Below are 26,863 nucleotides of genomic sequence, written 5' to 3' on the forward strand. Positions count from 1 at the left end.
AAGCAATCAAGCTACAAAATTAAGATTAACTTCTCCGCAAACTAACCCCAAACAATACATTCAAAACTGAAACACTCCTTTAGAACAGGAGCAGCACTCCTCTGAGTGCACGTAGTCTCATTTTACAGGCTTTGTGCCCAGAAGTAAAGTCCTGGGCCCATTAAGACACCTCTAGCCATGTACTAGCCTTTATGTATAGTATTTGCACTTCCTTGCCCTCTGCTAAACTGCTGCAATTTTTTAAATAAATAACATTTCTAATAAGAGAACACTATTTAAATAGTCAAAAGTAACCCATAAAACTATATATAAAAACACTATAGATCTCTCCTCCTCAACTCACTACATTCAGGACAAGTTGCTGCCTTTGCTCATCTCATTAACTTTTAACCTATATTTCAACTACTATTTGCAGACCTTTCACCATATCCACTGAGATATGAAGGGGTCTTCTCCCACAAAACACATTTTAAATATTCTAACACAATACAAAACTCCAAAACTGCAAACAAATTCAAACTATAGCCTTTTCTAGAAACCTGGTTGCTTACAGAATTCACCTCAATCCAGACTGCAACAGATCATTCTGTTGGGAACAAGGTCTGAGCCAAACACCTCAGGTTATGGTTCAGTTCCCTCTCAGGTATACTCGGACAAAACTTTTAATTTCTACATTCAAAGTCTGTCTTGATTTTTATAGCTCAGGAGGGCTAAACTGAATACTTTCCTCTTTTTGGTACTGGGATCCATGAAGGCGCATAGTTTGCATCATTATAGAACAAACTATGTGATTTCAGAGACATTTAAAACTCTCTGTAAGCTACAACTATATTGGTAAACAGAAGCACAGAAAGATCAATCTCCACTGAACCTGCTATCAAGCAGTTCTCAGAAAAGAAATCTGTGTAAGCAGTTACATTTTTGCTAGCATTTCTTCTTCCACACTTCAGCTGAAAGCTGATGCCCATGGAGAAAGAGCTACTACAATATCACCTTTTTACGGAAGATCCACTTTTTCACTCACAAAAATCATCCAATGATTTAGGCTGGAAAGTATTTCTGGAGCTCATTTGGCCTGATCCCTGCTCCAAGCAGAGCCAGGTTCCAACCTAGTCCAGGTTAATTAGAGCCTTGTGCAGTCAAGTTTTGACGTCTTCAAAGAGAGAGACCTCATGGCCTCCCTGGACAAGAATTGAGCCAAGGTAAATCACAGATTGTGCATTCCACAAGGATACTTAAATTTTCTTATCATCAAGAGCTGGCAAAAGCCCCTACCATTGCTGACGAAATGATATGGTTACGTCAGGTAGCAATGAAAGTTAGCAGCAGCAGCAGCTGTCTATTCCCTTTAACAGAATTTCTGCACTGAAAACTTGCTTCTAACAGTATTTTTCAAGGCAGAACCATTTCCTTAAGCCATCTAAAAATTCCTGATATTCAGTCACAAATGCTTCCTTTATTTCCAGGAATATAGGTTCATGTTTTTAATGTTGTACTGTGATAACAGGTTAAATAAATATGCCACTGCCTTAAAAAAACAACAGACACATCAAATAGCCTGTGGAGAAAGAACAGTGTTTACAAACAAGTCAGATAAATGACTGGTCTTTTCCTTTATTTCATCAATGTGATGAACGACTTGCACTTCTGAAGTCAACTTCTTTCGTTGCGTGAGGGTTTGGTTTTGTTTTTTTAAATTAATTACAGTAATGAGCAAATGGACCTAAAAATTAAAATTCCTCCAGGAATTTGTAGTTAAGGTAAACATTTCCTTTGCCATTATTTTATATTTGTACTTCCTTTCCATACTCTTTTCTACCTCCATGGCCTCCTTTACCACAGAAACACCAGCAATGTTAAATCAATTCTCTTCTGGTTTTGCTGCAATTTTAGAGATCTCAAACATAGAATCATTTTATCTAACCACACCCTTACTTTTTCTCATAGTTATTCATTAGGGATTGGTGATTAAAATAAAATTATGAACCTGGAGATTGAAAGAAATCTTTACCTGCTCGGTCAGCTTGGCATTTATTTTCTTGCGTCAACTTCAATAGTCCTCTAGCTGTCTTCTATAAGTCCGAGAGAGGACCCGAATTCTTAATGCAGAGACCAGCAGAAAATGATACAAATCTCATATCTTGTTTCATGTGTGTATACAGACACATGCGCACGCTCACATATACATGATAGTCAGAAAAAACACGGAGGGGAAGTAGGCTTTCTCCATCCACAAAGTGACTTTAAAGTTCAGAGAAGTTTAGACTTAAGTGTAATCAAAAGTTTCAAACTCATCTCAAACAGTTCCAAAGACCTCAATATACACTGATAAAATAGAACAGTTAATTCTTCTAGTTTAATTAATTCCTCTTAGTGCAGTTACTGATCTGATCTACCATTTCTGCTCTACACTACAGCATTCTTTTTTCAAATTTCTGTGAACATACAGGCAAGTTGTTCAATTCAATAAACAGTTTTCTCAAATTCTGGATTCTATAGCTTCTGCTGGTTTTGGAGTTAACCATAAAGGCAGACTTCAAAGAACATTTTTACATCTCTATTTCAATATGCCTTCTATGCTAGAAATAGCACTCACTTTTTTTAGCTAATCAAAGAGAACTAAGTATAAATAGAAACAGAAGTGCACTGCAGGGAGATACTGAGCTGGCATTACTTAAGCATGCATTTAAGAACACTACATAAAAAAAGTATAAGCAAATCTACATAGCAGATTTTTCCCTGTATAGCAATACCATGCAGCAAGCTATTTAGTGAGATACATTTAAGCACCAACAAACCCTCTTAAGACAGATGGAGCCACACCAACATAAAAGTCTTTTCTCTGAATAGCCGATAACGCCCAATGGACTGGTATTAGCAGACACACTTCTTAAAAGTGATATAGCTTCAACTCAGCTCACAGATCTGACTGAAAACCTTTTCCTGAAAAAAACAGAAAAACCTTTAGTTTTTGACTTGCCCTACGATTGCATGACTGCAAAAGCCATCGAAAGACAGGAAGGGCTACATGACTAGAGGGAAAGGAATCCTTGGGACTGATCTTTCCTAGACAGTTTCAAATGAATTTAAACTGAGACAAACCTATCCTGGGAAAGTGTTCCAAGTGTACACTAAAAAATAAATAAATCCTTTTCTCCTGGGAGACCACCATTACCTTTGGACTTGGCAAATCTACGTCCATACTATACAATTCTTTAACCACAGTTATGAAAGAGTAACTGATTTCACAGGTGCTTTAGAGAGAATGTACAAAGCATAAAATAATTGTTTTGTGCAACCCACTCCCTAAAACGGTTACAGTTTGTCAACGGTAACTTTCACTGACAATTCCAGCACAGAGATTTTTGTTAGAGAATTTACTTGTCTAGGTTTTCTTTTTTGTTTACATGCTTTATATTGTCAGCACCTAAAGCAGCCTCAATTCACCATTGCTTCAAGCCTACTCCAAAAGTATATGAACAGCGTCAGAGAGCAAATGCTACTGTGACAGCCTTTGACCTAACTTCTAAGATAATTCTTCACATTACTTCCTGTATTGCAATTCTTTCGTCTATTACAAAGAGCTTTGCAAGGATTAGGCCCCAAGAGTTTATTTGTAGGGAATGAAAACTAGAAAAAAAATGTAGTTGTATCCCAATAATTTTTCATTTCTTATGTGGAAGTGCCATTGCATAGATTAAAGACGAGGCATACGTCATTACAAGAGCTAATTAACCTGTAAAAAAAAAACCAGAATCTACTTTCAGGTAGAAGTATTTTTCAATTGTTATTTTATACAAAAGAATTTTAAATTAATTACAGAAGATGTAGTCTCTAAGTGGAGTCCATTTCCCATTTGGACTAAATTCTGGGAGACTGTAGGCTTTTATTTATTTATTTGTTTTCAAAGTTCAGTTCATTTCTTTCTGTCAGCAACCTGGCTTTAGAAGCTAAAGACAATGCCAAGACGCTAGTAGCTGACTTCTCTGCCGAAGAATTCTTCCATTGTTTTAAACTGACATCTTTTTATCTAAAGTAGTAGTCAAAAAACAGTCCAAATTGAAGAGTCTGAAAATTAGGAAAGCATGGCAAGATATTTAACAACATTTGGAAACTCACTCAGTTATTCTTTAGTTCTGTTATTTTTTTATTCTCTCTTCAGAAATGGATAACTCATGCAAAAAAAAGGTCATCAAATGCCTTTAAAAGCTTGGCTGAATTCCTGGTAGGATTAAATATAGGCAGAATCAGTATAGTGCTTCACAACCTAGTTCCTAGTGATAAGTAACTTAAATGAAAACACTTGATTTATCCATTACCAGTTTCCAATTTTCTTGTTACTCAGTTCTCTTACTTGTTTACTAAATCAAAAGAGAACCCATGTTTCAGGTATTATATACTTATTCCTAATCTTGCTCCTCCCAGCCCAAATGAGAAATAATTAAATGCAAATAAATCCTACAATAGGAATACAGGTGGTTGTAGAGTAAGCAGCTTTTACAAGCTAAATTCTCTTTATAGCATTCTCTTTATATTTTAAAGATATTCCAGAGGCACAACCAGCAAATTTAGCAATTGATTCCTATCCATTGAGACAGTGTGCATATCTAGTCCCAAAAACAGAGCTTGACAGAAAAAAAATCATTTGTATCAGCCAGGAAGTCTGTATTTCCACCCTTCAAAATATCTCAAAATGAACAATAATAGAAGTTTTTTCTTATTTAATAAGATAATACTGATTCGAAAAATATCCTAAACATTTCCAGAGCCTTCTAGTACAGATTTCTTGTACAAAGCCTTTCAGAGTTTGTACATACAACCTACAGTGATTTAGTATTAGCAACAGTAAGGTAATCCATTGTCTTTTAGATTTTATGAGTATGCCTGTTACCTTGCAACTCTAAATTCTGACATCAATTATGCGCCGCATACAGGAAAAGAAAATTTAATTTTCAGAGTTGACTAACATTGAGTTCTGTATGTAAGAAAGCTCCAAGATTCATTACTCAAATTCTTACATTTCCACTAATTAAAAAAGCTCTCACATCTATAACTTTAGGGAAAAAAAGTTGTACGAAATCTGATTAAGGCTCCACTACATTTGTATCCGTTTTGAATTTATTTCTTGACAGAATAATACAGAAAGGATAGTTATTTTCTAATAATCCAAATACTGACTTAGAATTGAAGAAAAACCATTCTTCAAATGCCCATGTGCTTAGATAGAACAGCCATGTCTTTTGGGAAGAAAGAGATAAAAGAGCAGGGTATGGGTTTTTTTCAGCTTTTTCTTTAGCAAATAAGTAATCTGTTCTTCATTTAGACTGTTGCAAATATCACATGCTACCCTCCCGAAGCTTGTATCATCTAAATTAATCTCCAACTATCTCTAAAATGATCTCACAGGATTTCTGAAAACAGGTGCAAGTTTAACACTCCAAAACCATTTACAGCCTAAAAAACATCTAGGCTTTAAAATCACCTGACTCACACAAACTTCTTTGTGCAAAAAATTAAGCCAGTTACATCAGTCTAACTCAGTACTCAATCAGCAGGCAGTATCTATAATGATTTTACAAGTTTTATATTCCTCTCATTAAATCTCTGTGTGTAGTACAGCTTAAGTAGGAAGATCAGTAGTATTTTCATGTTTACATACTTTATTTTGAAAACAAGTTGAGACCAATACATTACTATAGGGAAAGTATTACATCTTCCCATACAGCAATGTTCTGTGCACACACACAGAGCATCCATCAAAGCTTTAATGATAAGATACCAGCCAGAGATACTTTGCAAGAGTGCACAACCATAATCAAAACAACATTCCTCTCATTTACTACTAGTAAATGAATATTTATGACTTGGTGATTGGTGTTGATCTTGAGAGCAGCTCAACTAGGTCAGATCAAAAGCCCACATTACACAGCGCCCTGTTCCCAGCTGTGATTAGTAGCAAGTGTCTTGGAGAGCCCATCAGAACAGGAGAGGTGCACAGCCACGTCTTGCTTCAGCAATTATAAACCTCAGAAGTGGGATACTAAATGAAAGAGCTGACCACATACTTCTTCCATGACTGCAGACTTACAGCCCACAGCATCCTAAGATATAATTTCTACATGTTCTCAGTCACTTTTCTTAATTACATACGCTTTTCTTTCAGAACTTTCAAGCATTAGGGTCAACTCTTCTTGATTCGTAATTCCTCCTGCTAGTCCTTTTATTGGAATATACAGCAAATATGTTCTCTACTCTCCCTTCTACTGTTTATAATTTTATACTTACGCTCTCTGCATCAGCCCTTGGTGAAGTTTTATAGGCATTGTTCCAATGAAGATCTTCCAACTTTGATCACCCTTGCCAAACTTCTCTATATCTTTCTCTAGTTCTATAAAACTATGCTCATATTTCCAGACACCCTTAACTGGAATGATATTACATCAGATACAATATTACATCAGATGTCAAGCCCTTACAGTCACATGACTTTTTCAGCTGTAGCCTGATTTTAAGAAGTCTGTTTTCTCTACACTGTGGATTAAGGCCACAGCTTCCACTTTTTTCCCCCCAACGAAAGCAATATAATACTATCTGAATATCAACAGATATCCTGAGGGCATGCAATTCTATGTAATTAATAAGCCTAACATCATGAAGATGTCAATTAAATTTCAGAAGGTATTGCTGCCTTCCAAATTGGAAATCCTGTTAAAAAGAGCTAGAAATCCTTGCATGAACAGGTCAGTCAAAAGCATTGGCATCATGACAAAAAGCAGCACACCTAAGAATCAAAAAGAAATATCTCCTTTTTACTTTCCAAATCAAATGATTTAAACAAACGCTTTACTGAAAGGCTTAGGACTGTCTCAGCACTGCCAGGAGATCCTGCAAGAGGTAAGAAGTAGAAGCAAGCCCTGCTTGTCTCCAATAAACAAGCTATGATTGCGTTGTCTGGATAGTACTCGCTATACAGCTCATGATAAACTGCTAGTTATGTATAGATTCTCTATTTCCACTCATTGGACAATCCAATGGGAATGCTGATCACTTGTTGCTAAGTTCCCCTCACTTTCTAGGAATACTAGTAAGACAGCAAATTGCTACAGTTGTATGCAAAGCTTTTTTTAAAATCTTCCTTACAAAAATTGCAAGGATATTCACAGACACATGCTCTAAGTTTATTTTAACAAAAGGGAAATAAAAGATTCAACTAAGATATTGGCTCAAAAGGAGATATAAAGAGGAGAAAAAAACCCTAACAACTTAGCTTTAGAAATACATCACTGAGACTGTAGGACCTGGTGGCTCTATAGACTGAAGTGATAAAATAGCATCTATCACCTGCAGATTGCCTGTGTAGATGTCAAAAATCATATCAAGGAACAAAAAAATGCTATTATTTAACTTCTTCTGAGAAACAAGACTCGTAGCTTAACTTTTGACCCTACTTCACAAAATCTATAGTAATATTTGCAACAACTGGGATTTATATGGAACTCTTCGACAGTGTGAAAGAATACGGAGCTTATACTCTCCTCTGCACTGCATGTTACTGGTGAATTCAGTATTCAACATGGCACATTTAGAGGGAGAGGGCATTTTTCTTCCTAGTTACTTTTAACAAGCAGCAGATTATTACACTTCTTTCTTTTTAAAGGATGTAGTGGTAGAATCTGCAATGAAAGGGATTTCCATTTTCAAATCACTACCTAAAGAACGACCACTAAAAGTCAGCTAAACACCCCCCACTCCCTCAAATTAGTATTAATACTACACAGACGTGATTTTTGGGGTTTTGGGGGGGAAGTCCCTCTCTGTAGGCAAACAAACAAAAAGTAATAAAAAAAAGAGAAAGTCAAGTTAAGTAGTCATAATTAACAAGTCTATAAAGAGGATAAAACATTCACTAAAATAAGTTCTCTATAGAACATTACAGATCTAATTTTTTTTTTAAATGCTGAACTACTTACACAGGGTAAACATGAAAATATTTTAATTGGCCTCTATCTTCATTTTCTTCCACCTATTAATCTCAAAAGACAATGAAAACCTTTCACCTGTTTTTGTAGCAAAAAGATCTCCTACAAGCAGATAGTTAACTCTAGTTAGATAAAAAAATAAAATTATTTGAAAGGCAGAGCTGAACCATGTAAAATATTTAACGTGAACCACTTCATCTGCCTCAAAACAGGTTATAAAGATACATAAACTTTTGATCAATTCACACTACTCAGTTCATCTACTGCCCAGACAGGTTGTATCTTGAAAACATGTATTTCTTTTAAGCTCACAAGAACAGTAATTGTATGAAAACTCCTGTTCTAACTTCATGCAGGGTATTAACCATTTTCTCTCTCCTCAGCTTCTGGGACTACGCACCAGCCCTGTTCCAAAGTGTCTGTAGATGCACAAAGCAATCTTCCTTCTAGATTTTTTTTTCCATGAGAAGTTTTTATTCTGAAGAAATGCATCCCATTCAGAAGCCCGCTGCTACTCCTCACTCAGCTCCCTGTACATTTACTGGTGTAATTCTGCCACTCAATAGGCTACTTACAGATACTGATACCCATCAGCTAATGTTCTGAAACCAATATCTTTTTTGGAAGTCATATCCCCTCAGCTTTCTGTGAGTCAGTTTCTCCCAAATTATTATCCCGGCCATTATTATGCTACCAAGTGAATCATAATAGCATAGAGTAGTAACACTGAAGATGAGTACAGCTAATTACTGAGAATAAAGTCACAGCTTCAAAGATTGTTATATGCACAATATTTATATAGTCTTCATTACACTTAGACCAAGTAAATATATATTAAGTACCTAACTATACCTTACAGACCAGTAATGGTTTCGTGTACCTTCTGGTGGCCTAAAGAACTATGCAGAAATAGCTCAAAGCAGCATTACCAGAGAACACTAGAACAAGCATTCCCATGGTATTCTGTGCAATACAAAACATGGTCTAAAAGCATGAAACACTGAGCTGCTGAAGAAACAAGAACAGTGGTTGGAGAAGCATTTAAACACATAGAGGAAACCCAAATTGCTAAGTTATAGAAATGTATTATGAATTAGAGTCTTCTCCCTTCCCATCTCTTGAGTGCTGAGTGCTAAATATGTACTATTTTATGAAATTAAGTCAACCAACTTTTTTTGTTTTTACCATTTCAATACACAACTTGGAATGCAACCAATGAAATAGCACAATTTATCTCTAAAAATAAAGACCAGAGAGTTTAGCGGCTCTTGATTATGTTCTCCTTACAAGGATCCTTTGCAGAAAAGTATGTTTCCATTTAGAACAATGCTAATTAGTGCCTCTGGGAATAAGGCAAACTAATTTTTTTCCACAGCAATATAATTTGCTGTGACTTTAATTTTTACTCGATGATACTCCACTAGTTGCTCAGATACAACATTTTGCTGTCTACAGTGTGAATAGGATTTGGAACAATTAGATGGTTTCAGTTTAATCCCCTCATTTAAAAAAAAAAAAGTTTTACTCATTTGTTATAAAGAAACCTGTATACCAAGAAAGAATTTACCAACAAGTTCTACATATTTTTAAGGATGCCAGTCAAGTCTTTGGATTAAATTATTTAAAATGACAAAACCAAACAGATGCAATTTATAGTGCACCTGGATGGCATTGAAGCCATCCTTTTCTCAGTATTGTATGGAACTCATTCACAGAACTCCATGAGTCCATCTTACTAAGAAGAGTAGTATTTATTCTAAAGAAAAGGGGACATAGCCAAATCACTTAAACACAGATGTAAGAGCTGAGAGTGGTTTTGAGAGAGACAAAACTACAAAGGCTACACTCCAACATCTGATGTCAGTCACCAAGTACACTTCATGGACACACAATTCAGATGCAGAGGAAGCTACAGCTGTCCTTAGGGCCCTTGAATAGCTATTTTTTTTGTTCAGAAACAGCAAGAAGCAGTGTTTGAATGGGAATGTAGCTGTGCAAAAGATAGCAAATGAAACCAAATTTGAGAAAATAGACCTGCATCCTTTTCTACTGAAATGAAAAATAAATATCAGCACTTTCTTTTCAAGTTTTAATGATGCACGGGGAACTATGTTTAAACATCACACCTCATGAAGAGGATTTATTAAATACTTCAAAAGAAGCTTCTAAGAAAGACCACAGTTCTATTCTATAGCAAAAAAAACCCAACAAAAACAAATCTACATTCCCTTGTATACCTCTCAGCCAACAATTATAGCTATTTCCCAAAATAAAACCAGGGGTTACAGAATCAAAGCAAGAAAAGCACTGACACGATGATGAGTTGAACGGACATAGTATCACTCACTCAGGCAGCTCCACAAGTCAAACCAGACTCAATCCATATGGTGAATTTATGCATGTATTACTATTTACAACATCCTTATTGCCAGAGTAATGCCCTAGAAATTCAGTGCTGTTGCAAAGTGTTGTAAAACAATAAAAACAAACTTCACAAATCCTAGAGATAGTCACATACCAGATTTAGTTTTCAAATAGAAATTACTACTACATCACTCATAAACAACCAACATACATTCTTTTGATTAAGTAACAAAATTAGCTCTTCAGTTTATTTCAAAAGAAAGCACAGATTAGCTGTTCCTACTACTTCAGAACATTAACCTGAAGTTTTTACTTGACTATTTTAAGCATTGTTCTACCAGCACATAACTGTTTATGCTTTTCATTTTTAGAGAGAAATGTTATGTAATTTGATCTTCAAATAAATAATTTCAAGTACAGTAAAAAATGTTCAGTGGCACAAAACTAAGTATTAATAAATCCGTTCAAGAATTGTATTTGAATACCATTCTTCAAAGATGGTTTAGAGTCTGTAATGCATTTATCCTTACTTCAGAATGAGCCATTTCATAATGCATTCATTTGAACTTAACATTACTTTACTTCAGACAGCTACAAACACTTTCCATTTTAAAATGTTTTATTCTCAGTTCAGCACTGTATTTTTTCATCAATACCTTTAACAGTTAATTTCAGTATCCACTTCAATCCACAAAGAAAACTGAAGCATAGCAATCAAATCAAACATTTCTTCATCTGAGCATCACAAAAGCCTACACAAAACCACAGATGTGTTGGTAAAACTTTTCCAGAAACAATACAAAAGCACTGCAAAGCAGGTTGGCCTTAACTAATAACTGCAACACTATCTCCTCACAAAAGTAAAAAGAAAGCAAAAATTTCCCAACCACAAAAATGGCTATTTTTCTGTTGTCATTTCACAGTGACATTGCCACGACATCTTAAGAGACCTAGAGATAAAACGGAGAATGAATTGGTCTTGTCAGGGCGTGCCCAACAGAATACAGCAAAGAACAATTCAGTGCCCAACTTGTCCATTAACATTCAGAGTTTATTTTCTTCTAATTTTGTCACTTAGATGGATTCCTTTGCCAAAACAAATCTTCCACAGACAACAGTTAAAAAGATAAATATACCTAAACTAGGCCAATCTACTGACAGCGCTAAGAGCAAAAAAATTCAAAGTCAATTGTTAATCGACACTTTCACTCAGTGCAAGACTAGAGGTACTGCATCAAGCCCTTAGCAGCAGGTGAATGAAAGTAATCCAAACTACTATACAGCCAGTTAAAGAGCATCACTGATACAGAGGAAATACTGAGTGTTTCTCCCTCAAAAGAATGACTAGCACGTTTGCATGACAAAGTCATAAAAAAAATAATTAAGTTTTTCTCTGCTACATGAATTTACCACAGCTCTCTCTTCCCACCATTCTTGGAGGGGAAGAGAAGGGAAAAATAGAAGACTAGATGGGCTATCAAAAGTACCTAAGTTCAATGCATAGATATCACCAGTTTAGAATTGTTGCAGGTGAGCATCACATGCATTCACTGCTTCTTCTGGATTACAACCGTACAGTAGATGTATGAAATAATAAATCAGTGTACATTGAGAGGTTTTTAAACTTAATCTGTTAATTACCACTATTATAGTAAGTAGTCCCTGGTTCTTACTCTTTTGCTTTTAGTTTAAGGGGAAAAAGTAATCTTAAAGTTAAAAGGAGAAAAGAATTCTGTAAAGCATACCATATAATTTAAAGTCTTGTTTTTTCAATACTTGGCACCATATCCTAAGGAGGTCCCAGTTTTGACTGAATAGCAAAGATCCTGAGAGTTCATTTCAGGCTGCAGGCATTTGATACTGAAGTGACCTCAGAGTATTTACATTCCCCTTAGGAAAATTTGGTATGCAGTCCAACTGAGGAAGATCATGTCTAACACTACTTGAGCTACCAGTGCCAGAAGCAAGCAGAATAACAGTGAAAAGAGTAGGGTGAATGATAAGGGCACATACATACAAATAAAATAAAAAGGAAGAAGAGAAAGAGAAGGTCAAACAGCAGAAGAAAAGAACTGAAGAGACAAGAGGTGGAGATTGTTGTTTTTCTGACACAAAGAAGTCTCAAAGTTTTCAAACTAGAATTGCTGACAGGTTTTCTGACTAATAAAGAACAAATTACTGCAACTCAAGGAAAATAAACTGATCAGAAGATTTTAAATATTTGTCTCTGCTCAAAGCAAACTAACAGCTGCCACCTACAGCTTTGTCTGCATTGTATTTGATTTCTTGCAGTGGTAGGCATACTCAAGTAAAAACTTGGACATAAAAAAAAGCCAGAAGTCTGAAACTCCCCCATAAACTCTGCTTTTGACCATTCCCACTATAGCGGTAATAGACATATCAGTGAACTCCAGCAGTTAAATTGCAGTGAATGGAGATGAATATGTTTTGGATTTGATTTAGGTCCCTACTGCTGCAAAGAAACTAGACCGGAATACAAGAGCCAGTCAGCAAATCCTACCCCCATTTTTTCCTAAAAGTGCTGATCCCATCTTCAAAGAAGTGAACAAATGTGTTTGCTCTTTACAGATAGACTCTGCCAGCTACATAATGTCCTACACGCCAAGCCTGGTGAAACCGTACAGGACAAGTTTATAAACCAATTCGATTAATTTCTTTATCTCTTTGAGAAATTAAATAAAAACTGCAGGTTATCAATTTCTTTGAAAACTCCATTTCCAATAGTACAAGGCAATTTTCAAACAAAGCAATAAAATAGCTGAAACGCAATTATTGTACAATTTAACATTAACTTCAATAATCTGTCTAAAATGACAGTACCTTCAACCCTCATTAAAAGTTTGCAAAGTTTCCGTTTGCTTTAACTTACAAACAGTATCACTGAACAACAAAAAAACCCAAACCTGTAACTCCATTATTGAATCACGACTGCAAAAAACTGACCTTCTCTCCCTCTTATTTAGAACCAGGATGCTAATAATTCCGAATCCTCAGCTTGAAGCAGTCTTGCAGGTAGCCCAAGCTTAAATCACGGAGGGCTTTGAAACACAACCCACTCCACTAATCAGATACCACTGCTTCCATCAACAGATTTTTTTCTGCTTATGTCTCACTTCACCAAGTTCTTAAAAAATTGCAAGATCTTCACATAACTTACATATTTGAGCTCAAAAAATGTTTTGAAGCAGCAAGCACCCAAACAAAAGACTGTAATGAAGAGGATAAAGCCCTTGCATCTGAATTAACTGCTGAATTTGATAGCACTTTTTGTTTTTTTTAAACCACAAAGCCAGCAATCAGAGGCAACAGAAATCCCGAATTTCTTGTTAGACAGGTTTGGTACTCTCATCTGAAGTTGAACAAACCCACAACAGAGTGAACTTTTTTCTGAAGCATATTGCAAAGTCTCTTTTGCATTTAGCTTAGGATACAAGAATAAAAAGCACTTGGGGAAAAAGCTCAGATTTTCCCAATATCTAGAAATTCTTTTAATATTCTGAAAATTAAGCAAAATCCAAGTGTTTCATGGAAGGAATTTGGAGTGGGGAGCCCTTGAAAAAGGCATAAAGAACAATGCATCATATATATTATACAGACACACATATGTATATTTTTAAAAATAAAGACCCACTACTGGCCATGAGAGCTAGAAGGTTGCCGTTTCATTTATATTTAAACACAAGTCACTTCACCCATAATACCAGGTATCAGTCACATAAATAATTCCAAGACTTCATTTCTTATTCTGTCTATTATATACTATGCATCGCATTCAGCTAGAAAATCACACAGATTTAACAATCTGCTTTTAAGAACCAAATCTTTCTTGAACACTACTTTTGGCATGGAAGTTTTAACCTGGGAGAGCTTCTAATTCAATATCCACCAAAAAAAACCCCCATTAATTTAGTAACTGTATTATCAAACAGACAGGAACTGCAGAAAAACAACTGTAGTACAACGCAGCTCAGTACAAAGCAATATAAAAGTCAAACCACCTTTTCTAGTAATGTTACCATAATCCACACTCTGCTTCCTTCTAGTCTTATCTCCACACTACTTCAAGGCAAGCTTTATTAAGCGGCCTTGCCAGTTAGTTAATTTTTCCCTAAAGTTGAGCAAAAGAAGGGACAGAAGCAGGAGACAGACTGTAGGCAGAGATCAGGACATACTAGCGTGTCAAGGTTCATCAGGCTGATACTGTTCCTAGGTATGCTTGTACAAAGAGGTAACAAACCCTAACTCAGTATTTTTTACTGACCACCAACTAAAGATAGATGGCTTATGACTCCCAGTCATAAGGGTAAGTATTTAGGCTCCTAAAGTCCTCAAATTCATGGTAGAAATGTTTTAATAACTACCCCCTGCCTGATCAAAGATAATTTTAGTGACCTACCCTCAAAAAATTCACTATATGAGAGATACTATTCCTAGGTGTTCGGTTCAGCCAGCTAAAAACATATTGGTTCAGAAGTCAAATATGTTTTCAACTCTCCAGATACAATAAAGATGGATCAATTAGTAAAACCTAAAATTTTATTAAATGAAAATAAATTGTGTAACATTTGTGTGCTTTATTCGCTGAAAACATCTCAGTATTTAGGAGCACGTAAACAACTGATACCCACATCAAGCACAGCATATTGTGCCATAAAGAAGATTTAAGATCAGAACAGATTACATGAATTTCTAATCTGGTTTAACTAGCATCACTATTCTGATTAAATAAACATTTGATGTTAAGACACTGACTGCTCAAACACTTCTTTTTTTATCTTTCAATCTTCTGCACCAAATTTTATCTAAGATTTCAACCCGAAGTTTAAATTTAATCTAGATGATTTTCTTTGTATACAAAAAAATGCAAGAGAAAGTTGCCTTACAAAATGGTGCGGCGACATGCAAGACAACCAACCAACCAACCAATAAAATACCAAACAGCCTTAGCCAGCTTTAGTCTTTCCACGCTTTTCAACACTTGGATTAGGAGGATTTTTTTTCTTTCCCACAGGTATTTGGGAAAACCACTTATTTATTCTGTTGCTTTCAATATTTTATTTTGAAGTCAGCTTTCTGTCCTTCTGATAAACAAGGTTAATTGAAAAACCTTAAAGATATATCACATGCTTTTAAACATCCCAAAAGATATTCTCAAAACCAATAAGTGTTAGACACTGGTCAGTGTGTTTGTATAACACCACAAACCCAAAGAATAAAAACAATATAAAATGACAGAATTTTGCGAGTAGTGTAACTTAGATAAAAGCTGTATCTTTTCAGGATTTATACAATTCAGTAGTCCTGCTTACTCAGTGAGTAGTAAAAAGTATACAGGTTTCCATGACATCTTGGAACTGAAAGACAGCAAAGATAGTATTTTAAATCAAAACTTTCAGCAGGTCTTCTCCTTTCAAACACCTTTGTTTACTAGGACGCCTCTTACCTGGTCTAACACAAAGAAACGTTTCCAGTTAATAAAGCAGAAAATTAGTTCTTTTAAGTATTTGTTTCTACTAAACATGATTTGATCTAGATTCCAAAAGAGAAAAATCAGGAAGCTAATTTTAAAGGATAAATTGCTTGGTAATATACCTTTCCTTACAAATAACTGTTCTTACTAAATCACTGTGGAGAAAGACATGAGGAACTAAGTTCCTGAAGCCTTCTGAATATGCAAGTGTTTTTTAAGTGTTTATATAAATCTCTACGACCATCACAGGCCACACAGGCACTGCAAATGATGCTTAAAAGCCTTTTTTTCCATATCACAAATTTTGAACAAACATTCAGCTGGAGTTTTATAGGTCTGGAGCAGAAAGCTGCAACTTCACAACCAATTATTTAAGCAGACCTCCCTGTTCTACCCAGTGCTAGCGAGTAGAAATCTTTCCCAAAGGATTTCACTGGAGTGCCTGTATTATCAAGTTCCATTCCCAAATGTTTACTTCTGAAGGTGGCTACTGACGCAGCTTCTTCCCCAACAGCATTGCTATGCAAGAATACCTTCCCTTCAACCTCTTGCATTTGCAAGAGCAAGTGAAGTGAACAGATGGAAACAGCTATCTTCCACATCTAAAAGAAAGAAGGCAAGGGAAGGAGAGAGAATGGAGAAAGAATGGAGAGAGAAGGGAGAAATGTTTAACTTCAGGTATTTACTTACTGAAACACAGAAAAACACGCATACAGGCACTACATTGACAGAAATCCCAGCAGTCAGGGCTGTGGAGCTTTGCCTGGAGCTTCACAGGAGTTTTCTCCCTCTCCCATACGCATGCAGAAGTGTTCTGAAGATCACTCTGAACTACCAACCAAAGTGTATCTCAGGTTTAATGAAAGTGTAATTCATTATAATAGGAGCCAGCGTAACATAAACAGATGCAGGAAAAACAGGCTTGGTGCAGCACCACAACAGATGCCAGTTTTGATCCAGTACAACAAAACACTTGCAGACCACAGTGCGTGCAATTCCTTTGCGTAAAAGCAGAACAATGCACATCAGGTAAAATTTGGACCCTTATAAAAGTTTCACACAATAGTGCCTACACCAAGCAGACTCCTCTGTTACATCTGCATGCTAGTTCAAGTGGTTCTGGAAGTGCTCCTCAGTTTCAGGTACTGCAGGACACGTGTACCAAGATGGGAAAGAAAAAAAGGAACCTGTGCAACACCCTGACACAACAGGAAGAGAAAACACTGGTACAGGTCCCAAAATAATTCTTGCAGTCCACATCAGTTCAGTTCTTTTTTTTCTAAAGTGGGGTGGAGTTAGGAAAAAAATATATTACTGTATTTATAAAATAATGCAGCAGCCACCTACATAAAAAGTTACGATTGACCAGCCTTTCCTTTGTTTTTCACCACCCTACACACACTTTAGGTAATGAAATTGAAAGACCACAGAAGATTTCACAGTAATAATATGTTAGAATACTTATTATTTTTACCTCCTATTATTAACCCTCTCATCAATGAAGGACAAAGTTAGGGATAGTTAGAGATATTACCACTTCCAAAACCAAGGATCCAAAACTGAGGAAGTTAACTTACTGATTTCTTAACAAATATCAAAAATTTTGACTTCAATGCCATTCTCATGAATTTCAACATTTCATTTAACAACTTAAATACAGATTTTTTTGTATTTTTAAATAATTATTAATCAATTTTTACAAGTGTTTAAAAACTTTGTAATGATTGAAAAAAAAAAAAAGCCAGTAAATTCCCTCATGATTTCAAGTCTCTTTTAGTAAACCTAAAGCATTCAAGGTATTACCCAATTTAGAAACACACTTCAGGAAAGAGTCGGCTCAAAATATCAACCACAGACTTCACAGTAAAAAAGAGTCTTAATAAGCACAGTAATTCCTAACATTCACATTTGCTATTCTACTTGTCGGACTAACTTTGAAACAGGTTTGTAAGCCAGGGGTAATAGGTCCTGCCAGACCTACACACGAGTCAGACAACATGTTTTCACAGGGTGAACTTTTGCCACCCTTCCCTCTGGGAGAGATTCCATCCACTTTGCTCCTAGGAAAACAGCTCCTATCCTTACCCCTTTTATTGACTTCCCACTGCCACTGCTCCTTTCTGCGTAGTTTAGTCTCCATTCCTCCCCTTCTGCAACTACTCCCATCTTTTTAGCCTTGTCCTTCCATACATCATTATATCTATCCTCTTCCCACTGCCACCCCCTCATAAGATGCTTTTTGGATTCAGTCCCACCTCTCCTCCTCTGACCCACATGCATTTCTTCCTCTGTCTAGAATCCTTTCCACCTCCACACCCAGCTGCAGCACTGCAGTAGTTTTCTTTCTTGATATATTTCAATGGAATAAAGTAGTAAATGTTAAAACAGATAATATATTTGCAGGTATCCCTAAAATGTTCTCCCTTTCTGAACAGATTTGCTCACTCCAAAGGTAAAGCACATAGGTTAGTTTGTTGTAATATTATTTTCTGATTGACCCATGTAGCCACATGCCACTATTTGACCCAGGGGTCTTACCACATAAGAATGAATGAAACGAAGGCCAAGAACAATAATAATATTAATAATATTATCATAACAGTAATAGCAATACTACTACCAGCAATACTACTACCAGCAATACTACTACCAGCAATACTACTACCAGCAATACTACTACCAGCAATACTAATAATTTTTCCTTAATTTTAGTAAAACAAAGGTTAGAGGTAACAAGAAAATAACTAGATTTCTGGAAGGAATGCTGTGATTCTTGCTGTTGGAGGAAGAGTCTCATCTGATCTTATTTTATTCAAACTTCATTTTTCCTTTCAAGAAAAGGCTTCTCTGCAAACGTGACTAGTTCTTTGATTTTTCTAGAGAAAGTCTCAGCTGAATGGGAGAGGATCTTTAGAATGCACATAAAAGACAAAGGTTCAAACAAAAGCCGAATTCTCAATGAGGACAGGTTTATTTTAGTAAACAGAAACTCGAGGCTGAAAGATGATCTCCCTTTTAATAACTTAATGAATTTTTCCTACCTTCCAATTTTCAAGCTACATGCACACAATAAGCAAACCTGCATTGATAAGTCTCCATAAAAGCAAAAAAAAAATCCTTCTATTTGATGCAGTAGTGAACTCATCTTGGCTTTTTCCCAAGTTTGCAAATGCCTTGCTTTAGCAAGCAACAGGCAAAAGCTCTTCTGTTAAATTCAGAAAAAGGAAAACTTCAACACAAAACCCTAAAAGTGAAACTAAGTTTAAAACCTTTTTCAGTCAACTGTCCAAAAAGTATCAGTCCCACAGCAGAGATAAGAAATACCAAATTCTAACACTCAAACAGCTTATCCAAGAGTTCTTCTGTAGAAGCCAAACTAATTAGACTGATATCAAATTCCTCAAATATTATCCTTGGACTGATTTTTAAAACAACTTTATTCGGTAAATTAATAACTTAAATAATATAAACCTGGTTTAAAGAAAAAAAAGAAGAAAATCAACAAAAAAATTCTAACATATGTTCAGATCCACTGAAATGTAAAAGGAAAAAAGGCAAAAAAAAGTAAGCAAATGCCTGAGTTTAGATAGTCAGGTGGTTTTAACCAGCAATAAGGGTTTCTTAAACACATGCATAAGAATGAATCCACATACACAGAAGGACATATTTACGTAATTTTATAGCACTGAAAACCAGCACCTTTGTGCCTAATGACTATGCAGTTATCACAAGGTACTAAAAACATCAAGTCGAAAATTCTCCTTGATCTAAATAGTCGAGGAGCCTGAAGTCCATGACCAGGTATGTCTTCTCCACTGACAAACATCATACTGTGATTGTCACAAGGCTTCACTTAAGTAACTTAAGCTTCCCATACCCAGCTTAAACCTATTTTGGGGATAAAGCCCTTAACTTTTCAGAGATCAATGAGTGCTCAATTGATTAAGCATAAATAACTAGTCCAGTGAAGTATTCTAAGCAGAACGAAAGAAAATCCCAAATTTTTAAGCATACTGTGCCATCATTTTCAAAATGAGGAGTTCTGTCATATCTTGTTTTACTTCATAGTACAGAAGATTCAATAGTTAACTGACAGTAAACTACTTCAAGGTCATAGATGAATATGTTGGTTCTACAGTCATACATCCATATATTCCAGCTAAAAGTTTAGTTATTGTATAAAAACTACACCAAAGCCAAGCATTATTTCAGAAAAGTTTACCAATACGAGTTCCAATCCAGTAATGAGAAAAGGCTATCTGTGCACACTTCTAATATTAAGTAAACAAACCAGATTTTCTCAATCTCAAAGAGACAAAACACTTGAGCAATGTAACCACATCTCATGGGAATGCATACAATATATATATTTTTTAGTCCAAATAACTCTTTTGTCATTTACATTTACAAGTGTTGGCAAGGTCGTGGGGGAAGGATTCTGTCGTTACAAAGTATGAGAATTCTTCTACTATTCAAAACAAACAAACAACAAAAAGCAAACTGCAAAAAAGGTCAAAGTCCTAGCTAGCATCGACTTACTAACACAACCCTATACAAAACCAAAACCACATTACGCAATGGAAACAACTCCATATCTATACCTGTTTCAGAATATCTTTCCTTTTTAAAGCTATAACAAATTCAATGTCATGAAGAAAAAGTGTCTAAAATAGTCACCTTTTGGTATTTACTTACTCTGAAAAATAATGTACATATTCCAAGAAAAATACAGTGTCCTTTAGAAATAATCACATTTCAGTGCAGTCTGTATCCTGAGTCATTTGTTTGAAATGCCAGTCCAAGGAAAGCTAAGATTTAGCTGACGATTATCTCCTCAACATTATCCCAATTTGATTATACAGTGTTTACTACATCAAAGCCAGAAAAAGCACAGTAATAGATTCAGCGACACGCCCACTTGGAACAGCGAAGACCTATTATTAAAGAACCATAAGAATAACTTTCAAAAGGTTTTTATTTTCAAACACAGTCTAGCGTAAGATCTTGCCATACAGCAAGATAATTAAATATTTTTATTCAACTCGCATATTTGAAGCTGTACCTCAAAAGACAGGTGAAATTATTTACGCCATTAGGAAACCTGACTATCCTCCTTGTCTAACTCCCTTATCGGACACATTATAGGAATCCAACAGCCATATTTTACGTGGCCGAATGCATAACGTCATACTATAAGCATTCATTCCCTTGCAACTTTGTAACACGTACAAAAACATAAAACAACAGATTTCTTTCAGACCTGACCATGAACAAGTTTTCAACAATTTTAACGTACTTCTATTATGCTGTAATCAACATAGTAAATATTAATATTTAGCAAAATCGGCACACCTAACTGAGCAGGTTACAGCTAAAAATCCACATATAGAGGTGCCTGTCCAATACAAGGTCACAACTACCTGCGCAGTTTCCCACTCATGCAGGAGCAGTGCAGTAGTTTAGACTCAGACAACTAGAATTATTATAATCAACACATCATCCGGAGTTACATTGCCTAGGATTATAAGACAGTGATTATAATGCTGTCACCCTGTCTCTGTTAGCTCTCATCTTCTCTCGCACTGGTAGGGTTGAATGCTAGACAGCTTTAAAAGGAGAAGCTATCATTGGACAGAAGCTTAAATTCTGGCAGGCTACACAACAAGCACGTATCTAACTAAGCATGCCAAACCAGTCATACCATGTGAACCCTCCAGCAGGCTTGACAACACTATCCCTGCTGTCCTCCTACATCTATCAAATCACAGGGAAGTGTTTGTGCAACATGTTTTCAAAGATGAAGAAGCACAACTTTTAAATATAAACAGAATTATTTAGTGCTGGCTATCAGCAAAACAATCAGTTTAACGTACGTCCTAACTGTTATGATAACATCTTGAACATAAGATCTTAGAAGGCCAATAGTACACAAACAACCTACTACTTGGTAAGTTTCTGCATAAGCGCATCAGTCACTCTGACAATAGCAATCTACAAACTTTTTTTCACTCCGAGAAAACTTAAGTGCTATTTTCCAGTTACAATAGCTAACACATTGTTTATAGGTTTATACTATGAGAACAAGTTCCACCTGAAAGCATAGAAGAATTTCTTTTGATGGTGTATATACCAAACACAGCTCGCTTTAATTTTCACTTGTCTTCATCTAATAATCTGAACAGGACACCAGAGGTGAAAGCCTTAATGCATTCCCATCCTCAAACTGGTGTAGTTCTTGTCAGTTGCTATACAACATGAATGTAATTTAAATTACAAGAAGGCAGAACAGAATAGTAAAACAAACACATTGCCTATGAACAAGGCCACCCCTTCAAGAGAGTCCGACACCAGTTCTGAACAGATTTTTGGAGCATTAACCTTCAGCATAATTTTTTAAATTGTGTTTTGGTTCAAATCAAACACGTTCCTATTGGTATATAAAATCAACCATGCAACAGATATGTAACATCCATATTGCAATTTCTACAATGCAACTTTGTACACAGAGAGCCTACCTTTTGCTCAACACTAACACACACAAAAAAACCTACCTGTAGCCTCTAATCTCTATGGCTACTGGTAACTTTCACTGATACAAGTTATCCTTTATTATACTAAAGACACAATTAACTTAAAGATAGCAAACCAAACAGTGTAGTGAGTAAAACCTCCTGAATTAAAATTGAGACAAGCCTGCAAGTTGTTGAACAACAGAAAAGGAAGCATATTAATCAGAGAAGTATGCATAGGTGCCATTTTAACATTTCCCAGATAATGATGGCCTTTTTAGGCAAGCAGCTTGTACAGATCTGATCAACATAATCTCTGGACTTCTACATAAGAGCTCTATTCCCACGGCTCTCATTCAAAACCACAATACAGCAAGTCTACCACAGCGGACACATTGCTCAAAATATACCAAAATTTGAATAAGAAAATAACAGAAATCAATGCTAGAAGCAGAAACAGGAGATCTGCAAAGAAAACAGCCACATTAAGCTTTCACGGTGGCTTTAAACAACGTAATTACTAGAGAACAGGGCTGAATCAAGACTCTCTTCCCAGTCACAAAGCAAAATCTTGCCTTAATGAAAGCATTTATGGCATGACAGCATATACACACAAGTGTCAAACGGACAAACTCAAGGTGTTCACAGTTTGCAAGGGTATTTGTTGCTTGATGGTCACACTCACAGCAGAAATTTAAATTTGCATCCTTAAGCAGCTTTAATTAAAGTATTAAAAAAAAAACTAAAAAAATTTTAGCCATGCAGAATTCAGTAAACAAAGGACTACGTACACTATGACAAGTTTGAATACTCCTTTTAGATTTATAGCATAACTTTTAAATTTAGTTTAGTATACATTCAAGATTGCAGCAACATTTAGACAAACTAATTGAAAGTTACAGTATTGTGATAGATAAACATTCAACTTACTTTACATAATATCTTGCACCTTCAAAAGTATAAGCTTCCTCCCAACCTGTGGGTAAGTCTGGAAAACAAGCAGCAAAACACTCCAATTAACTTTTGAAATTATGCTAGCCATACTGGTCTACTCCCTAAAACTAAGGTAGTTAAAATACTGTGTCTGACTCCATATGTTGAAAGCATTAGTCCTGTAAACAAATATTTTAGAATTGACTCACAATACTGTCTCAGCTGAAATTCTGTAATTCAAGAGAAGCTACATGCATGAACATCTGATTTGGATTTCTCAAATAACAACAGTAAGGGTTTAAGCGTGTCCTTATTTAACAATGTTCCTTCTCTTGACCATTAGCTGGAACTCAATGGTCATTGCTAGTTCTTTCTGCCTTGAACTTCAGTAGCATCAAATTACCTGACAGGTGGAGATCTAAACAAAATTCAATTTACTGAGCCTGCCTTACATGTCACAGGCATCTTAAGAGGCATGATACCAACTACACCACAGAGCATTAGCGTTACATTAGCATAATTCCACCACTGTTTCGACTAACAAGTGTTCCTGCAGTGTTAACAACTCTATTCAATTTTACATGAAAATAGCGAAGGAAGCAGGTATGTCTTTCCTTCTCTATTATCACTCTTAAGAGTCAGGAGCCCACATATTGAAAAAAAAAAAAAAACAAATAACCCACCACTAATGGTCAAATTTTCAATAATCAGCTTCTTAAGACAATGAAAGCTTGAAGATGCTGGGTACCTCTATGTAACTTTAGACACATCACTACCCTTAAAAGTTTGCGCCAGTTAATAAGAACCAATAATCGATTAAGTAGAACTCACTCAATGAATTATAAAGCAAAACTGCATTTCCTAAAAAAAAGAAAAAATATTCAGTCTGGGCCACGTGGTTCCCCACCAATTTACTTATTTGCTCTGGCCAGCTTTTTTTCTTCACTCCCGTCTTCTCCAGAACAAAAATCAAGGTGGCTTTTGATAACGGCACAGGTCAAAGTACAGCAAACAGGAAGTCTCTCTAGCAGAAGTATTTATGCCGGCTATAAAAACGTTGTAAAAAATACCTTTCCAGTGCTGAATATCTCAAGGAATAAAAATTATAATGGAGGACAAAGCCTTCCTCATTGTCTAGTAAATATCTCACAGTACTATTTAATAATGAGCTTTACAATAATATACACTCCCAAAAGAAGGGTTATTTACACAAAACTTGTTTCTTAAGAGAAGATAGATTTTGATGAAGTTCCAAAACAATAGTCAGAGCAAAACAAGACATAAAGTGTAGAATTAATCCGTTTGATTATATCTATGGATGAGGAGATTCATTAAAATGCACATGAATGAGGAAAACTACAGAAACAGGTTTGTTTTGCAGACACTTAAATACCTGATCGACAAATTGTGGTCAGAATACCCAAGGTCATGTTTCATTCTTGTGTCCAGAAATAGGTAAGTTTAATTTATCTGATAATAACTCTCCTACTACTTATAATACAATAGTCCCGATACTCAAAAGCAAACTGCATTTCCCTTAGAAGGCACTTAAGGGCAGAAACAAATGAGTCATTTAAAGAACTACTGGGAAATCACCATCAGTCAAAAGAGACACCAGCAACACTTTAAAGAAGAATTAATACTCAGCTAATGTTAAGTGTCCGACAAGCAAAGCACTTCACATGCATATTGCTGTAGATGAAGGCCAGTTTCTCAAGTAATCCAAGCACTGAAAGCTGGGGGGAAAAGAGGACCCTGATAGCAATGAGGGGTTCTATTTCCCAGCGTTAAATGACTTCTTACAAACAACAGCCCTTCATTGCAGATCAAACTGCAGAGAAAAAACAGCCAGAAACCTCTGCTTTTTATACTATTCCCAGCTCAAGGGGAAAAAAAAAAGAAAAAAAAAAAGGGCTGTGCACAGTTTTCTAAAAAGCTGTTTCTGATTTCTTAAGGCATAAGTATTAACCAAACACAAAAAGCAAATAATCTGATATAGTCCAATTCACTTGCAGATCTCCCTGCGATTACCCAAGTGATCGCATACATATAAAACAACTGCACCGATTACTACACTCCACCACCTCCCAGTGGCATATGCAGCCTGTGTGCAATTCCAACAGTCGGAGTTTGGCTCTGAGTCTCCAGAGTGTCTGCTGTAAATTCTCCTCCTCCAGCACCTCCTGCTGCTACTTCTCCAGAGTGGAACAAACAGCAGTAGCAAAGATGACCGATTCCATCCTCCCCTCTCCAAGTTATTCCTAGTATTTCAGTCCCTTTTCCTCCCACCTATTCCAACTCTCTCAGTCACTTAGAAACCACCCACACTCAGCCTGGGTGGAAATAAGAGGAAAAGGGTTTCTAGGTGGAACTACTTAGCGGAATCATCCTCTACGTTTCTAGTGTACCTATCGAGGTTATACCTAGGCACTGCTGGAAACAGAATGAGTGGTTTAATGCCAGAGTGAGAAAGGATGCTATGCAAGTGAACAACCGGGGTAGCCTGTGCATGGAAGGAAAGGAATAAGACGGTCCCTAATGGTAACCGTACAAAATATTATAAAGGTGACACAAGGCAACAGAAAGAAAGCAAAGAAATAGAAATTACACAGACATGGATGGAAAACACGGGTGCAAACGAAAGCATTTTAAGAGAAAGATGAGGAGCGAGCTGAACACGCAGAGCTGCACAGTAATGTCATCCTTGCTCAACCCGGGAATCAAACAACTGCGAGAAGTGAGGGGAGCGCGGCAGGCACGGGATGAGGAGTCGCCTCGGGTGGCTGCGGCGGCACCGGAGCTTCTCGCATCCGGCGCCTTGGGGGCTTCGCCAGAGGCTCTGCCGGGGAGAAGGGGGAGAAGGGGGAGAAGGGGGAGAAGGGGGAGAAGGGGGAGAAGGGGGAGAAGGGGGAGAAGGGGGAGAAGGGGGAGAAGGGGGAGAAGGGGGAGAAGGGGGCTGCGAGGCTTGGAGGGGAGGAGAAAAAGGGGAGAAGGAGCTGGGGGAGATGGAGGAGAAGGGGGCTGCGGGGCTGGGGGAGAGGGAGGAGAGGGAAAAGGGGGCTGCGAGGCTGGAGAAGGAAGACGGGGAGAAGGGGGCAGCGAGGCTGGGGGAGAAGGAGAAGAAGGGGAGCACGAGCTGGGAGAGAGGGAGGAGGAGAAGGGGGCTGCGGGAGAGGAAGACGGAGAAGGAAGAAAAGGGGGCTGCGGGGCTGAGACCGCTTCGGGGAGAAAGGGGGAAGGGTCCGAGCCCGCCCGGAGGCTGGGGCAGTAGAAGGAGCTGCGGGGTCGGGGGAGAAGGGAGGAGAAGGGGCTGCGGAGGCGAGCCCGCCGGGGGGCCCTGGGGGAGAAGCAGGGTCTGCGGGAGCCCGGGAGCAGCCGCGGCTCCGGGCACACCCCGCGGATCGGGGGCGGCGCTCGCCGTGCAGGGGCGGCAGCGCCGGGGGAAGGAAGGGCTGGGGGTCTCGTACCTGCGCTGCGGCGGTGCCCGGTGACCACGGCCTCTCCGGTGAGCGGGTGCAGCCAGGTCGTACTCTTCGCCTCCTCGCTGCGGGGACGGACACACGCACGGAGTCAGGCAGGAGCGACCC

The 26,863-nt window shown here is 37.1% G+C and overlaps 1 protein-coding gene across 23 annotated transcripts in view; it reads right to left on the reverse strand.

The window, feature by feature from the left end:
- The window catches only part of PLEKHA5 (pleckstrin homology domain containing A5), a 170,762-nt gene that overhangs the window by 143,660 nt on the left and 239 nt on the right, over positions 1 to 26,863 (reverse strand). For 21 of the 23 annotated variants that reach the window (XR_008448401.1, XM_054057537.1, XM_054057472.1 and 18 more), the window contains exons 2-3: positions 26,744 to 26,820; positions 23,274 to 23,331 (exon numbers count right to left, since the gene is read on the reverse strand). Coding sequence is in view for 20 of the 23 variants with exons in the window: in XM_054057537.1 (XP_053913512.1) it covers positions 23,274 to 23,331; positions 26,744 to 26,820 (135 nt within the window). In the remaining 3 variants the exon portion in view is untranslated. Of the gene's footprint in view, positions 1 to 16,524; positions 16,655 to 20,529; positions 20,549 to 23,273; positions 23,332 to 26,743; positions 26,821 to 26,863 lie in introns of those variants that run through there. The other 2 variants (XM_054057531.1, XM_054057516.1) reach the window with 2 other exon arrangements.

This window comes from Cuculus canorus, chromosome 1, assembly GCF_017976375.1.
Source record: "Cuculus canorus isolate bCucCan1 chromosome 1, bCucCan1.pri, whole genome shotgun sequence".
In the NCBI taxonomy this organism is placed as follows: Eukaryota; Metazoa; Chordata; class Aves; order Cuculiformes; family Cuculidae; genus Cuculus; species Cuculus canorus.